The sequence below is a fragment of the Elephantulus edwardii genome, unplaced genomic scaffold, assembly GCF_000299155.1.
Source record: "Elephantulus edwardii isolate Elephantulus edwardi_28Jun2011 unplaced genomic scaffold, EleEdw1.0 scaffold00193, whole genome shotgun sequence".
NCBI lineage: Eukaryota > Metazoa > Chordata > Mammalia > Macroscelidea > Macroscelididae > Elephantulus > Elephantulus edwardii.
Window position 1 is genome coordinate 4,214,690 of NW_006399943.1, and position 14,930 is coordinate 4,229,619.

The 14,930-nt window shown below is 56.5% G+C and overlaps 1 protein-coding gene across 1 annotated transcript in view; it reads left to right on the forward strand.

Moving 5' to 3' along the window:
• Positions 1–499: 499 nt before the first annotated feature.
• The window catches only part of OSBPL2 (oxysterol binding protein-like 2), a 19,187-nt gene continuing 4,756 nt past the window's right edge, over positions 500–14,930 (forward strand). Inside the window, exons 1-10 of the mRNA XM_006896870.1 lie at positions 500–536; positions 709–874; positions 2,355–2,430; positions 5,447–5,581; positions 5,830–5,927; positions 8,668–8,850; positions 11,261–11,368; positions 11,930–12,019; positions 12,461–12,584; positions 14,702–14,830. Of these exons, the coding sequence (XP_006896932.1) occupies positions 500–536; positions 709–874; positions 2,355–2,430; positions 5,447–5,581; positions 5,830–5,927; positions 8,668–8,850; positions 11,261–11,368; positions 11,930–12,019; positions 12,461–12,584; positions 14,702–14,830 (1,146 nt within the window). The remainder of the gene's footprint in view (positions 537–708; positions 875–2,354; positions 2,431–5,446; positions 5,582–5,829; positions 5,928–8,667; positions 8,851–11,260; positions 11,369–11,929; positions 12,020–12,460; positions 12,585–14,701; positions 14,831–14,930) is intronic.

A 14,930-nucleotide genomic window follows, 5' to 3' on the forward strand; every position in this document is an offset into this window, starting at 1 on the left:
TTGTGTGAGAAGATGGGTGCTCTCCTCCTGCAGGGTTTCCTGCCTCTAAAAATTCACTGAGGGTCAGCTGTGGGTCCTTTCCAACTGGACGGCACGTAAGGACAACTTTTGCACCAGCAGACTAGATTTTGAGAATGACTGCAGAGGTTGTTGTTCCCCTGTGGCCCACCGAGTGGCCCTTGTGTCGTACACACAGCTTCTCATCTGGAGCTTTGGGACCGTTCGTTCCACGTTGGTTCTTCATGTCATCTGACCGAGGACCGTGTCAGTGATGGGCAGCGCTGGTAGCCTGGTGGCGGAAAGCTGCACTGTAGTCCCGAGAACCGTGTCTGTGATTGGAGAGGTGCTTCCCAGGGCCTTTCTGAGCACTGTGCCCTTCCTGCCCTGCAGCTCCCAGTGTGCGGCCTCTCTGGAGGAGGAGGACTCCCTGCGACACTGTCTCCATGTAGCTCGGACACCATGAGCCCCTAGGAGCAGTACGGGCAAAGGGGAGCCGAGGATGAACAGTGAGGAGGAGTTCTTCGATGCCGTCTCGGGTGAGCGGGTGGTGGGGACGATGGAGAGGTGGTGGAAACAGTAGCTTAGGTTGGTGTCAGGGCACGTGGCCCAGGTGGACCAGGAGCAGTGGCCTCTTCTCGGGCCTGAGGACCAGGTGCGCTGTGGGCGCCCTGCTGGCGGAGCTCCAGAGAAGCCCATGTGTTTCCGCAGGCTTTGACTCTGACCATTCCGGGGAGTTCTCCGAGGCCAGTCAGGTTGCTGGGGGCCTCGATGCAGACAGTGGCAGAGGCCCGGGGACCAAAGGGACCAAAGGCCCAGGACGTGGAGGGAGTGTTGGGGCAAGGCCTCCACAGGAGAACGGCTTGCAGACACACAGGTATGTCATCCACGTGCCCCAGCAACCCCAAGCCCTGGCCCCACAGCAGTAGCCCTTGTCCCTTGGAGACAACCCTCTGCTCTCCTGGCTCACTGGGACTTGTGTCCGCAGCATGCCTGGTCTTGCTCATCCAGCCATTGGCCCTGTGCTTGGGACAGCAGGGCTGTGTCTGGCTTCACGCACTTGAGACCCCTGCCGTCCCTTCCGCTTGGAGACCTCTCCCCTGCAAGGGAAGCCTGGGTATTGTGGCTTCCGGATGGTAAATGCTGGTGATGGGGGGGTTCCGTAAAGAGATTTTGTCAGTAGAAGAGAGGACGCGGTGGGTCGCAGGGCTGTGAGCACCTGGAGACAGGTGACAGGGTGGCCCCCGGTGCTTCTGTGGCTTGTGATCAGTGTCTGCTTTCCCTGGTACCCTACCTGGTATCTCACTGAGCAGGCGTGTGGAGCCAGGGGCCTCCTTCAAGGCCTGACTGGGTCAGCACGTCTGCACACTGGCCTGAGCCCCTGCCTGCATGGCCCTGAGCTGCATGGGCCCCTCCTGGAGCTGGTCGTGGCTGCCTTTCCCGTCCATGTACCACCATGAGCCTGAGGGCAGCCCTGGTCCACCTCCCTTCCCCATCTGCCACTAACAGTGCTGGCTGGGTGCCGTTAAAATACGGTAACTGCTGCAGCCATGAGGTCCTACATAGGGATGGGTCCTTTTTCCCAGAGTGGTCACTGCAGCCTCTTCCTGAGTCAGACATCTTGTCCCTAGAACAGTGGGTAGTTATGTCCTTTCCCGGAGCAGTGGCCACTGATGCCCTTCATGCCCCCCTGAGATAGTGGCCAATGACTCCACTTACCTCCCCTGGAGCAGTGGTCACTGATGCCTCCTTCCCCTGAGCAGTGGTCAGTGATGCCCTTTCTTCCCAAAAGAGCAGTGGCCAGTGGCGCCCCTCTCCCCTCACAGGTAAAATAGAAAACCTTTCTCAGCAGGGAGGCCGGCACCCTTGCCTGTCCCCTTTCACCCTGGGGTGCAGCCCTGCTCGCTCCTCCAGCTTCCTTACGCACCCCCTCCAATACCTGGTGCAGGTCCATGGCCTTCCCTGCCACTCTCCCTTCGTCCTCAGGGAACCCTTTCCCGCTCCTGGCTCGGATTCTGTGTGCCCCCAACCCTGCTGTCCCTCAGCTGTACCACCACATGGGGTCACTGGGGCATGGGTACAAGGGGGAGAAGGGGAGGCTGAGTCGTTCCTGAGCAGCGTGTGGCAGAGCAGGTCCTCCCGGATCCTGTCCCGGCCCCTGGGCCACACGCACAGGCTCGGGGAGCTGGCTGTGCCTTCACCGTCTCAGAAGCCCACGCACACCTCCTCCGCGCGCTGGAGCGCCAGTCACGGCGTCTCCCCAGAACACCTCAGAATCCTGAGGACAAATGGTCCTGGGGAGGCTCTCAGCCTTAAAGATGGGCTAACTGTCCATCTTGTCCCATCATCCTTCGCAGGACATCGCTGCCTGCCCCCATGTTCACCAGGAGTGACTTCAGTGTGTGGAGCATCCTGAAGAAATGCATTGGCCTGGTAAGAGGCACGCACGCGATCCTGTGGATTTACCCAGGGTGGTGCTTGGAGAAAAGGTTCTCTGCATATTTGCAAACAGCATGACTAAGACAAGAAACAGGAAAGGTGCGCCCATGAGAGGAGGAAGTGTGGGGAGCTCGGTGTGGTAGAGACCATGGAGGGTGAGGGTTAGGGGTCTCTGAGAGTTGCATCGACAGGCTTGCACATTTTTGCCTCGCCCTCTTCTTCCACTCTGACCGTTCTGGTCCCAGCAGCAGACTGTGGGCTGTCACCCCCCCCCCCCCATGAGAGCCAACTACATGCGCGGGGCTGGCGTGGCTTCCGGATGTGGGAGATCCCTTGGCCTCATCACAGGGTCTTCCTCTTCTCGGTTTCTGTGGCACCCCCTTCTCCCCCTGACTTTTCAGCTCTTACAGAAGAAAAAGACAGCTTGTTACCCTTGGGAAACTTCACACACTTAGGAAAAAGTCAGCATTTCCAGGGTGAGCCGCTCATCTCCAGCGGCCCACCCCCCGTTACTGGTCAAGGCCAGTTCGGGCCCATCACTGCCACCTGGCCTATTGCCCTGGAATCTGAAGCAAATCCCAGACCTTTTCTTCTCCCGTGTGGTACTTCTAAAGGGTAAAGACTCTCTTACCAACAGACATCAAACCGTTACAAGAAACAGCACAGTTCCTTAGCGCCACCGTGGACACGTGCTATGCTCCCGCGGCCTCTCAAGGTGCTATTTGCCCTTTGTCTGAGTCCTGCTGTGGGAAAGCCTCTTGTCCCTTGTCCTCTGAGATCTGGTGCTGTGGAGACCTCACGCCGAGGCCCCAGCTGCTGGGAGGTGCTGGGAAGCCCACTCTCCCTGTTACCTGGAGCCTTTATAGGGCGAGGATGCGCCCCATCTGCACGATGCTGTCTGTGGGGCAGTCAGGAAAAGCTGGGTTTCTTGTTAGTTTTCATGATGACAGAAGGATCTCTACCTCTAGCCGGCACAACCAGTGTGACCAGTTCTTGTGTCTTTAGACCCATTTGACATGTTCTGGTCTGTAAACTGCCCTGTGTGTGGCCAGTTTGGCCCACCCGAGGCCCGTCGCCCTAGGACAGGGTGCTTCTGGGTGTGTCCTGGACCTGGGTTGGCTGTTTCTCTGGTAGAGCTCACCGTGTGCTGGCTGCAGAGTTGGCTGTCACAGACACAGCCCCCACCAACTGCTAGGAGTTGAGACTCAGCATTTTCAATGATGCAGTTTCCGTGCCCACATCCGAGGCAGCCCTGGGTCCCACCTGTGGGTCCGTGAGTGTGTCTGCCCTGCACCCTAATGCCGAGTGTGCCCACATCCATCCTGCACCCTGATGCTGAGTATGCCCATATCCGAGGCAGCGCTGGGTCCCACCTGTCAGTGCGTGAGCATGTCTGCCCTACGCCCTGAGGATGTGCCTCATGGGGTCTGTGCACCTCACTCTTCAGGGGGCTCCCCATGCTGGACTTTTGGCTTCCTGTTCTTTTTGACATTTAGAAATGCACTTCTGTCTCTTCATTTTGGGTCCAAAGGCCACTCCACCCCTCCCATCCCTGCGTTCCCCTCATCCTCTCCTTTCCTCTGGGGCCCAGACTCCAGGTCATGGCACCCAGGTCAGAGCAGAGCCACGCCCCACAGGGATACAGTCCTAGGTTTGTGGAACAAGGACCTTTGAATGCACGCGAACCTCTGATTCTTGTTTCTCAGATAAGTGTGTTAGCTGTTTGGACCCCCGAGGTCCCCTGTCCCTGGACAGCCAGTGAGGTCTCTGAAGGCACCTGTCCCAGGTTCCCTGTCACCCATATTCATAATCAGGTGCCTCCTTGCTCTTAAAGCGGTGCAGCTTCACCCCACACGTGCCCACGTCCAGTCCCCTGTGCCCATGATGGCCAGCAGGGCTGGCGCTGCTCTTCCCTTAGTCCAAGTCAAGCTGCATACAGAGCCTGTCACAAATGCCCTGTGCTTGCAGGGCCAGCAGGTGGGTCCTGGCCAGAGCAGAGACTCGACAGCGGCCTCGCAGGCCTCCCTTCCTGTCCAGGCCCCTCCCTCACAAACTGTCCCAGGAGCTGCGTCTGTCCTCTCCTTCACCTGCTGGGTCAGCTTTGGTGCCGCAGGGCTGTGTCCTCACCTAAGATCTGCCCTCCACTATCGTGTGCTCGGGATGTGTCTCAGTAAATGCCCTATGATGTTGTTTTCACCTCCCACAGCCTCTGTGTGTGTGAGAGAGAGTGTGTTAGTGAAAGTGTAGGGATCTAACCGATTGTCCATTCATCCACGTTCTGTGACGTTAAGTACTTCTACATTACTGCCTCACTCTTCCCAGTTTCCCCCTGTGATTCTCATTTCCACTAAGCCCTCTTTCATTTTGGGTCCTCTGGGCTTTCTTCTGGGCAAATGCTGCCTTTTGGATCTTGTGGGGTTGACCCTAAGGCTGAGCACCTCCTTGATACTATTTTTCAGTTTCTTAAAAAAAATTAAACAGATTTCCATTAAGTCAGAACTGACTCCTAGCTAATTCTCCAGTGGTGTTTCAGAGGCTGTAAATCAGAATTTCCCATGCTGGGGGCAGTTAGTGGATTTGAACCACCTGCATATTGGTAGGCAGCACCACTCCCTACTGACTAGGCCACCAGAGCTCTTTGCCCTCTTGGCCTGCCTGTTGTTAGTGGAAAGGTAAACCACTGGTAAGTTTGGTTCTAGGTTCACAGGGTGACTCCTGAATCCCAGGAGTTCTTCCTGACCTCCCACTGCTGTTTCGAGGAGGCCCCCCAGCCCTTCCAGACGAGACATGAGCCAGGTGCCCTGTAAGTCACTCCCATGGGGTGACAGGACACCTTCCACGTTGGCAGGTGGAGTCTCCCCCTCCTGGCCCACGTGCCTCTCCCCAGGTGTCTCAGGTGTCTAGTGCTGTGGGGATAAGGTCAGGGTGTGGGTTCCCGTTTGCCTGCATTATGGCGGACCTGGGGCAGGGCTGTGGACGCAGTGGAATGACACCGCACCTCTGGCCCCAGGAGCTGTCCAAGATCACCATGCCGATTGTCTTCAATGAGCCGCTGAGCTTCCTACAGCGGATCACGGAGTACATGGAGCATGTGTACCTTCTCCACGAGGCCTCCCGCCTCGCCCTGCCGCTGGAGCGCATGCAGGTGGGCAGGTGGGCGCTCGGCTGGGTGGGCACTCGGTGAGCAGGCAGGTGACTCTGTCCTCCTGTGGGGGAGGAGCAGGGGTGGGGCTGCAGAGGACAGAGGCAGAGGGGCTGTGACTGGAGACACCTCAAGTTCTCTGACGCCCATGCCTGCCCCTGGCAGGAATGGAAAGTCCCGCAGAGTAAGTGCAGAGCGCAGGGCCCAGCTCACAGGCCAGTCTCCCCACTGACCCTGCACCTTGCTTGTAGGCTGTGGCCGCCTTCGCGGTTTCGGCTGTGGCCTCGCAGTGGGAGAGGACGGGCAAGCCCTTCAACCCGCTTCTGGGCGAGACCTACGAGCTCATCAGGTGAGGATGGTGGCTGGAGGGTCCCCGTCGAGGGGCACTGGCTGCTGGACAGGGCTCTTCTTGCTCCAGTGCCCACGTCTGGGAGTGCCATCTGCATGGAGGAACTTGATAAGGGACTTGGCTGACCAGGCCAACGAGTACAGGGCTCAGAGGTGGGACGAGTTGCCGCTGGCAGGATCCCTGGACAGGACACCTGCAGACGGGCCCGTGGCAGGTGTGGTGAGAGTAGTGCGAGCATGGAGGTGTGAGGCTTTGAGGTTTCGTGTTGTGGTGAAAGCATGCCTGGGGGGCAGGGGCCGTCAGAACGGCTGCGTCTGGCCTCCTGGCCGCACTGCTGGGCTCTGCTGCGCACAGTCCACACCAATGGGTTCTGGTCCGTAGGTGGTCTGTCCTGTCCTCCCAGCAGCGTGTGCTCACTCATCTTTGTCCAGGTTTTGTTATTCACATGAACTTCCAGCTTCTTCCTGGTGTTGCTACGCCCCTCGTAGATAGCAGTGGTGAACCAGAAGCACATGTGCTGGCTTTATGGCAGTGGATGGAGTGGAACTCAGTGTCTCTAGGCTCTGTCTGTACATTTCAGTGCCTGGAGCCCATGCCTTTTCCAGAACCTTCCACCAGGTCGCTGGTTTCTGCTGGGTGAGAATGGCTTACCCATGATCCTTGGCAGATGCTCTCAAAGGGGCAACTGATGCATACAGAGGGGCGGCCGAGAGGGCCCCCCTGAGCCCTGCTCCCCACTGCCCACTGGGGAGCGCAGGTGGGCAGGGCTGGCGAACTCCACTCACCAGACAGCTGCTGGCTTTAGAGTCCACTGCAGCTCCCAGTGATGCCCCTCCACTTCTGGGCCACTGCTTGCACTTCCTTTAAGCCTGCAGGCCTGACCCTTTGTCCAGAACACACTTCTGAGCCTGGCCTCCAGGGACCTCCTCCCCTGACCAGCAGCTCTCGGGGAGTCATTGTCTCGGGCCATTCTGCAAGTGAGCCCGCCTCACTGACCGAGCCTCAGTCCAGGAATGTGAAGCTGACCCTCACCCACACGTGAGTGGGGAGAAGGACGGCTCAGTGCGCCATGGGCCACTGGTGGGGGAATGTCCGAGTGTGGTGCCCACGCTGTCTGGGGCCGTGCCAGAGTGCTGAGGGGAATAGCTCAGGAAAAGAGCTTGAAGTGTCATCAATGTCACTGAACTTGACATGTGGAGGTGGGTGAGCTGGGGTGTGTTCTCTGTATATTCTCAACAATACAGTTATATAAGAAAAGAATACATACACACATACATATGTGCGTGCGTGTGTGTGTGTATCACATATAGATAGAGATATAATCAGCTAGGATGGTCTGTCTATGGTGTGTGCATTTATATACGTATGTACATAGATGGATGCTGTCAGCCGGAATGCATGCTGTATCCATGAGGGTGTGTGTGTGTGTGTGTGTGTAAATTTACATGTATAATCAGCTGGGATGCTGTATCCATGGCATATTGTACTGCTGTCTGAAAGGCCTTCCCTGTTTTCAATATATCTCATCATTCAGACATTCGAGTTATTAAGAAACTTCATTAAAATGTCTTGAAAAAAGATAAAATATAATCTAAGAAAATATCTCAAAAATAGAAGACATGGAATGACTCCACTCCAGAGCTGTGCACCATCCTAGCATCCCAGAAAAATGGGGCGCACCAAATCATCAGCTGCCATGGAGCTTAATCCGGGTTAAGATTCCTGAGAGCACAGCACCCGTAGCCCTTCGGCACCCCTGATGACCTGGTCAGTCTCTGGTGAGGCCTGTCCAGGGCAGGTGTCCCACGTGGGCATGCCCTCTGACCCTGGAGCAGCCTGGACTGGCCATCTGTCACTGGTCCTTCCTCCCCACCATCCCCTTGTCTCGCTAAAAATACACCTTCTTTTCTTAGACAAGTATTCATTTTATAAATTACATGCCTTGTAGGCAACCTTTTAGAATAAGTTTTTTCCTTGGCTTTTTCTGAAGTGATTGGATATTCAGCTTCCAGTTAAGTTAGTAATTATGTGGTTTGCCTTTTATAATTTTTAATAACTAAAACTGTAGGTGTAGTCACAGTTCCGGAACAATTAAAAACTGACATTTTTCTAGAAAAAGAGTGTATTTTAAAAATCCTGTTTCCTGACCAGAAATATCTTGGGGCTTAGTTCCGTTGGAGGAACCTCTGAGCTTCTTCAGAGGTTGGTGAGGGATCCCCTCCATGAGGTGCAGAGGGCCAGCTGGGCTGTGGTGAGCCGGCCTTCCTCCAGGGTCAAGACAACAGCCTGACTGCAACGCAGACCCGCAGGCTCTAACCCCTGGGGTTAGTCTGTGTGAGGGAGGCTGGACACTTCTAGACCTGTGTCTGGACAATTGAGGGGTCTCAGTGGAGGGGACTTGGTTTTTGTCTCTTTGTGTCCTGAGCGTTTTTGCAAGTCCTGGAGGTAGCGGTCCTGAGGAGTGTGAGGGACTTGTTTCTTGCTGCCCTCTGTCCCCGAGGATTGCTCTCAAGAGAGGGTGTGTCTCAGAATGTGCAGGGCTTACTGCCGGCCCTGCACGATGGTGGTCGGGTCGGTGTCATATCTGCTGGTCAGGGGGCCTTGTGTGTCGACATTGTTCCTTGACAACACTGGGCGTTGGACCCAGAGTGGGGGCCTGCCGAGTCCTGCCGTGAGGTGTGGATGAGCACCTTTGATGGGGTCACAGACTTGGCCTTTTCTCTTGTTGCCCTCTCATCAGGGAAGACCTGGGGTTCAGGTTCATCTCGGAGCAGGTCAGCCACCACCCCCCGATCAGCGCGTTTTACTCGGAAGGCCTCAGACAGGACTTCGTCTTCCATGGCTCCATCTACCCGAAGCTCAAGTTCTGGGGGAAGAGTGTGGAGGCGGAGCCACGGGGCACCATCACGCTGGAGCTGCTGCAGTAAGTGGGTGTCTGGGGGCCCTGACCTGCGGACTGTCATCCTTAGGTGAGGAGGCGCGTGTCCATGCGGCCCTCCCCCGGGCAGCGGCGGCTTCAACCGCAGGCTCCACTCTTGTCCTGTCGCCGGATGCTGCTGCGACGGGGTAGCAGCTTTAACACACCGTGTTCTCGCAGTTTCATCTCAAAAAACTCACTGTTGTCTGGTCAGAACCGATTCAGAGCTGCCCCTCCAGCAGGTTCCCTGAGGCCGTGAGTCTCACAGGAGATTGCCCGGTTTTCTCCTGAAGAGCCGCTGGTGGGTGGACACTGCCATCGAGCATGGCCTTTGGGTTATCGTGCAGCTCCTTCCCCGCCCGGTGTCGTTGGCAGGGACTGGCCAGTGGCCTTGTGAAGCCTGCCCTGTCCTACTACAGCCCGTTGCGGCGATTGCCTGTCACCCCATCTTGTCAAAGGTCTTCTTCTATTTCTCTGCCCCTCCACCTTTCCCAGTGTGAGATCCATGCCCAGGGAAAGGCCCTCCTCACAGCGAGCCGGCTAAGCTGGATTTTTCTGTTCTTGTGCCTGTCTGACACCACAGTTCAAGGGAGTTGATTGTTCCTTGGTCTTCCTTATTGTCAAGAGTGCATATGACATGAATGAAAACACCAAGCTATGATCAAGTGTACTGTGGTTTTTAACCTCACACCCTGGCTCTTTAGTGCTTTGGAGAGGTCCTTGACAGGAATTTCCTGGTATAACACGTCTTTGTGCCTAGGAGGGACCAGTCCTTAGAGAAGGACATCATGCTTGGAAGGGTGGAGGGCCAGCCCTGGAGAGGAAGACCTCGAATGAGATGGATTGACACAGTAACTGGGCAATGGGGGTAGGTGTGTTGGAGACGGTGAGACCGGCTCAGGACAGGGCAGGCTTCAGAGCTGGTGCACAGGGTCGCTAAGAGTTGCAGGCGACTCAGTGGCTCGTAACCACATAACAACACAGCTTTTGTTTTGTTGTTTTTTTTTTAAATTATTTTTTGTGTATACCAACAAATCAGATCTGACTGGTACAGGAGGAGATTGATTGTCGCTCCTTCTCCAGCAGAGCATCTGGTGGATTTGAACTGCGTACCTCTGGGATTACAGTGCAGTTTCTTGCCACTAGGCCACCAGAGCTTGCCAGCTTTTGATTTCTTGACTGCTGTTCCTGTGGATACCAATTGTAGATTGAAGTCAGATGAGATCCTTGACAACTTCAGTCTTCTCTCCGTCTTCCAATTTAGGAGACCAGCAGTGCAATTCAGGATGCCAGGTCCAGGCATGGGCCTCTTGGTTCTGAAGGGAGATCCTTCTCCCCTCAGTGTCCACAGGCCCTGGAGGTCTCCATGACTCCGGCCTCCAGCTTTCCCTGGTGTCCGGGTGCTTCCAGCCTGAAAACCTGGGTCCAGACACACAGATGTGCGCCACTCCTGGGACCAGTTCTCTGCCTGCGTATCTAACTCCTTTTACATTAGCTGAGGCGTGGGCCGGGATTCCCCCCATACACACACTCCTCTAACTCTAGGTTTATCAGATTCTAGAGGAGCATTACAGACTGCAGTCTGACAACATTGTATTCCTTTGGTTTCTGGGCACTTCATCCAGACCATTCCTCATGGACACCAGCTTGTCTGAGCACATTCCTGGGAGGGGGCTAAGGGTGAGGGTGTCAGATGGGCATCTGGGAATTTCAAGCCCACTTTCTCACATCTTCCTGATGTGCTTGCTACCTGTGGGATGGTGGTCTCTGCTACTGTCACCCCCTGCCATCTAGCCCCTTCCTTCTTATGATGCCCATGAACGCAGGGTGCCTCAGTCCTGCCCAAAGGAGTGGCCGCTCAGGTCAAACTCTCTTCCTTTTGTCTAGCAGTGCAATGCTTAGCCCATGGCACCACCAGAACCCTTTCCTGTAGAACAAATGACCTGAACTAAGTGTTAAGTGTCCTCTAGAGCACAATAGCTGTAAACTGCCTGCAGTGTGCCCACCAGGAGCAGCCCCCGGTGACGCAGAGGCATCAGACATGCTGTGAAACCTCCAGGCCCTCCTAGTAGTTGTGTTCGTCCTGGGCATTTCCCACAGGCCCCCAGGCTTCCCGTCAGGAGGTGCGCACAGGGAGCCCGTCAGCCTGTGAGCACTGCTGACCTGTAACACGGTCTTCTCTCAGAGCATTGCCTCGGCCAGCCTTGATGCCCATTAACCTGTCCTGACGTTTAGTTGATGTTGCCAAGGACAGAAGAGAATCATTTCAAACAAATGTTAGGTGATGGTGTTGTGGGAGTTCGTAGGCCGTCTGTCCTCACAGCCTTCCAGGCTTTTCCACAGCGCTGGGAGGTACTGGGTTTGCCTTGGACTGTGGGTTCCGTGCGCCTGGCCTCAGACTGCATGTTGTACACAGGCAGAACGAGGCGTACACATGGACCAACCCCACCTGCTGTGTGCACAACGTCATCATCGGCAAGCTGTGGATCGAGCAGTACGGGACGGTGGAGATTCTGAACCACAGGTACTGCCCGGCACCGGACAGCTCCCTGCCTCACGCACAGGCTGGAAACTGAGCACGTGGAGGCGTTTGGGAGCCCTGGTTGCTCCCAGCTTGGCCCGGAGACCTTGACTCCTGCACTCATGGCGGATTCCCTTCCTGTCCCCGCGTCCCCAGCTGGGTTCCTGCACCCGTACCCCGTCTTCTCCCTGTCGTCAAAGCCCCATCTGGGTTCCTGCACGGTGCCCTGCCCCTTCCCGTTGGTGTCCTCAGCTTGCAGACCAGCCCTGTAGGAGAGGCCTCCACATGGGTTGGGTGAGATTCGGGTTGTGCTGATGTCACCTGCCACGTTCCTCAGGACTGACTTCGTGAGCAGTGTGTTTGTGGCTGACCAGCGGTGGCGGCTCACTATCTGGCTTGTAGTTGCCTGGGATTCTGGCCTGCTGGCTTCTTTATGCAGGGTACCACTTGTCACAGAGTCCCCTGGCTCCAGATGCCCCTGTGTGGGCAGCCTCCTTGGCCTCAGCCAGCCGTTGCTTCTGCCCAGCCTTGCCTACCTCTGGATACAGGTCTCTGTGTCCGCAGGACTGGGGACAAGTGTGTGCTGCACTTCAAGTCCTGCGGCCTGTTCGGGAAGGAGCTGCACAAGGTGGAGGGCTACATCCAGGACAAAGAGTGAGTCTCCCTGCACCTGGCCTGGCCTGCAGGGCTTCTGTGCACAACACTGAATCAGGAGCCAGACTCAGAGCAGCCTGTGTGTGGACCGTCGCTGAGCACACAACAGTGCCTGACAGGCACACAGCAGACGGGGTGGGAGTGTAGGGGCCATCAGGCAGGTCTGGTGGACACACGGGACGGTGTGGAGACCACTGCTGTAGCCATAAGCAGGCCTGGTGGACACACAGGGGGCGGCAGGCAGTGGTCTAAAACAACAGTCAGCTTGGCACAGGATCTCGATGGAATCTTAAACCTCATCTTTATCAGGAAACATCCACTGTGTGTCTGCAGATGGACCAAAATAGGACTGTGGGCCCAGGTCCAGGCAGGATGTACGCATGCAGATGCACGGTGTAGAGCTGCTGCTAACTTGTCCCCAAAATGTCCTGTTTGCTACAGCAAAAAGAAGCTCTTTATTATCTACGGCAAGTGGACGGAGTGTTTGTGGAGCATAGATCCCGTTTCCTACGAGTCCTTCAAGAAGCAGGAGAAGAGAGGTGACCACCTCCGAAAGGTAAGCCCAGTGATGCCTGCTCACCTGCTCACAGCAGCCACCCTGAGCATGGCAGCCGGGGGTGGGGGTGGGGGGGGAACTTAGTAAGTGCCCGGCCTGTGCCAGACTAACCTCAGGAGAGGAGGGGGCTCCCAGGTGAGTGCCCGGCCTGTGCCAGTGTAACCTCGAGAACAGGGCCATTTCAGAATGAAGGAGGGCCTAGAGGTGCGTTTGTGAGAGTAAATCAACGAGGGCTCAGGCTGCATCTGTCATAGTGAACAAGTGAAGGATTTGATGTGCCTATCAGCGTGAATGAATGATGCAATCCAGATCTGTCTGCCACAGTGGCTACGTGAGGGACATGACACGTCTGTCACAGTGAGGGACCACGCATGTGTCTGTCACAGTGAACAGTGAGGAGTTCAGTAGATGAGTCAGGGATAAAGGACGTGTCTGTCACAGGGAGTGAAGAACATGGGATGTCTCTGTCACAGTAAGAGACGCAGGACAAGTCTGTCATAAGGAGTGAGGGACGCAAGATGTGTCTGTCACAGGAGGGCCTCGGGACGTGGGACGTGTCTGTTGCAGTGAGGGACGCAGGATGCGTCTGCCCTAGGGAGTGAGGCGACGCGGGACGCGTTTGTCTTGGTGAACACGGGAGAGACGTCAGCGTGTCTGTTAGGGTGGAAGCACCTGTCTGGAGCCCCATTCTGGAACCACACGTGCTGTCGTTAAGCAGGGCGTGGTGCTTTGCCCGGGTTCCTGTGGGTAGGACGTGTCCTTCAGGTGCGTCTGCTAGGGAAGGCCACTGCGTTCTGCAGCTCCACATGCTAGCTTCTTCATAATAAGGCTTCAGTCTGTCTTTACTTGACCTAGAGTAGGCCTAATTTACAAGCCAAATGCTGCCATTTCTTCTTTTTAATTCTGAATAGCAGGTGAGGTTTTTAACAGGAAACACTGGAGAGGTTTCTCCCAAAGCAGTGGAATGCCTGTGAAGATTACTCTTGGATTTAAAACTGGAAGTGATAGTTGAGAAGCAGGCTGCAGCTTTCTCTTTATACATTGTTGAGTCCCCTCCGACTGGTGTCGGCCCTGTGGCCTCTCGGTCTTGGCCAGGTTGGGCCTCAGCTGCTCTGTCTGTCCGCTGGGGGTCTTCCTCCTTTTCACGGACCCCCTACAGAGTTGGAGCGCCCTAACCTGTGCTGCTCAGTGTTGTTGATTGGGGATGTGCAGCCTCTTGGGGCTTTCGTGCTCTTTCTGGGTGACACACTGTGTCTTGAGACGTCTTTTCCAGAACTCTTTTACCTCAGAAAACAGGAAGTCCAGGTGGACTCGGAGTGCTTGTCTGTTCCCAGTCTCCTGAGCCCCCTGCTGCTTTGTGTCCTGGGGAAGGAGAAGTGAGAGAACTGCACATTTCTTATCCTGGCTGTACCTTTCCAGCCACTGGCCCGGCAGTGGCACCGCTGGGGCTGGTGGCGACTCTGGAGCCTGGACCTCTAGCAGCTGCATTGAAGGGGCATTTTCTCCTCCAAGCCTCCACGGGTCTTACAAAATGTCTCCAGCAGCAGTCCGTGCATGTGGGTCCGTGCAGGCTGTGGCCCACGTGGGTACATGCGGACTGTGGGTAGTCCGTGCATGTGAGTCCATGCGGGCTGCCGTGGTCCGTGCAGGCAGTCCACGTGGGTCCATGAGGGCTGTAGTCTGTGTGGGCTGCAGTCCATGAGGGTCCATGTGGGCTGTGGTCCAAGGGGCCAGCAGTCTCAGGCCTAGTTCAGGAAGGCCTCTGGCCAGAGGCGTGCTGCCCAGGAGAGCAGTGTGGATGCCTTGCGTGTCAGGCTGGAAGAGCACCTCTCTTGGTGCTGCTGTGGTCCCCAGAGGGACCCAGCTTCTGGCTGGCACCCTGCTCGTTCCTCAGGAGGCAGGAACACCCCTCAGGTGCCACCTGCAGAGCTGCCCCCATAGAAACCGGCTGCCCAGTTCTGCGTGTTCCCAGGGGAGTGCACAGATGGGTGGAGGAGGGTTAGGGTTCGGTGCCCGCTCCTCAGGTTTTGCTCTGCTGGCAGCTTACTCATGCTGGAGAAAGGCTTGGCGACCCCTTCCCTGAGGTGGGCACTGCCTGGCCGCCATGACCCGTGGCTCTCTTGCAGGAAGCCAGCTCTAAAAAGGGGGACAGTGAAGTGGCCGACAATGTGCCAGAGGCCCAGGAGACGGTACAGGTCATCCCAGGCAGCCGGCTGCTCTGGAGGATTAACACGCGGCCCCCCAACTCAGCCCAGGTCGGCCTGCTCCCCTCAGCCCTGCTGACCCCGGGCCACCTGCTCCCCTCAGCCCTGCTGACCCCGGGCCACCTGCTCCCCTCAGCCCTGCTGACCCCGG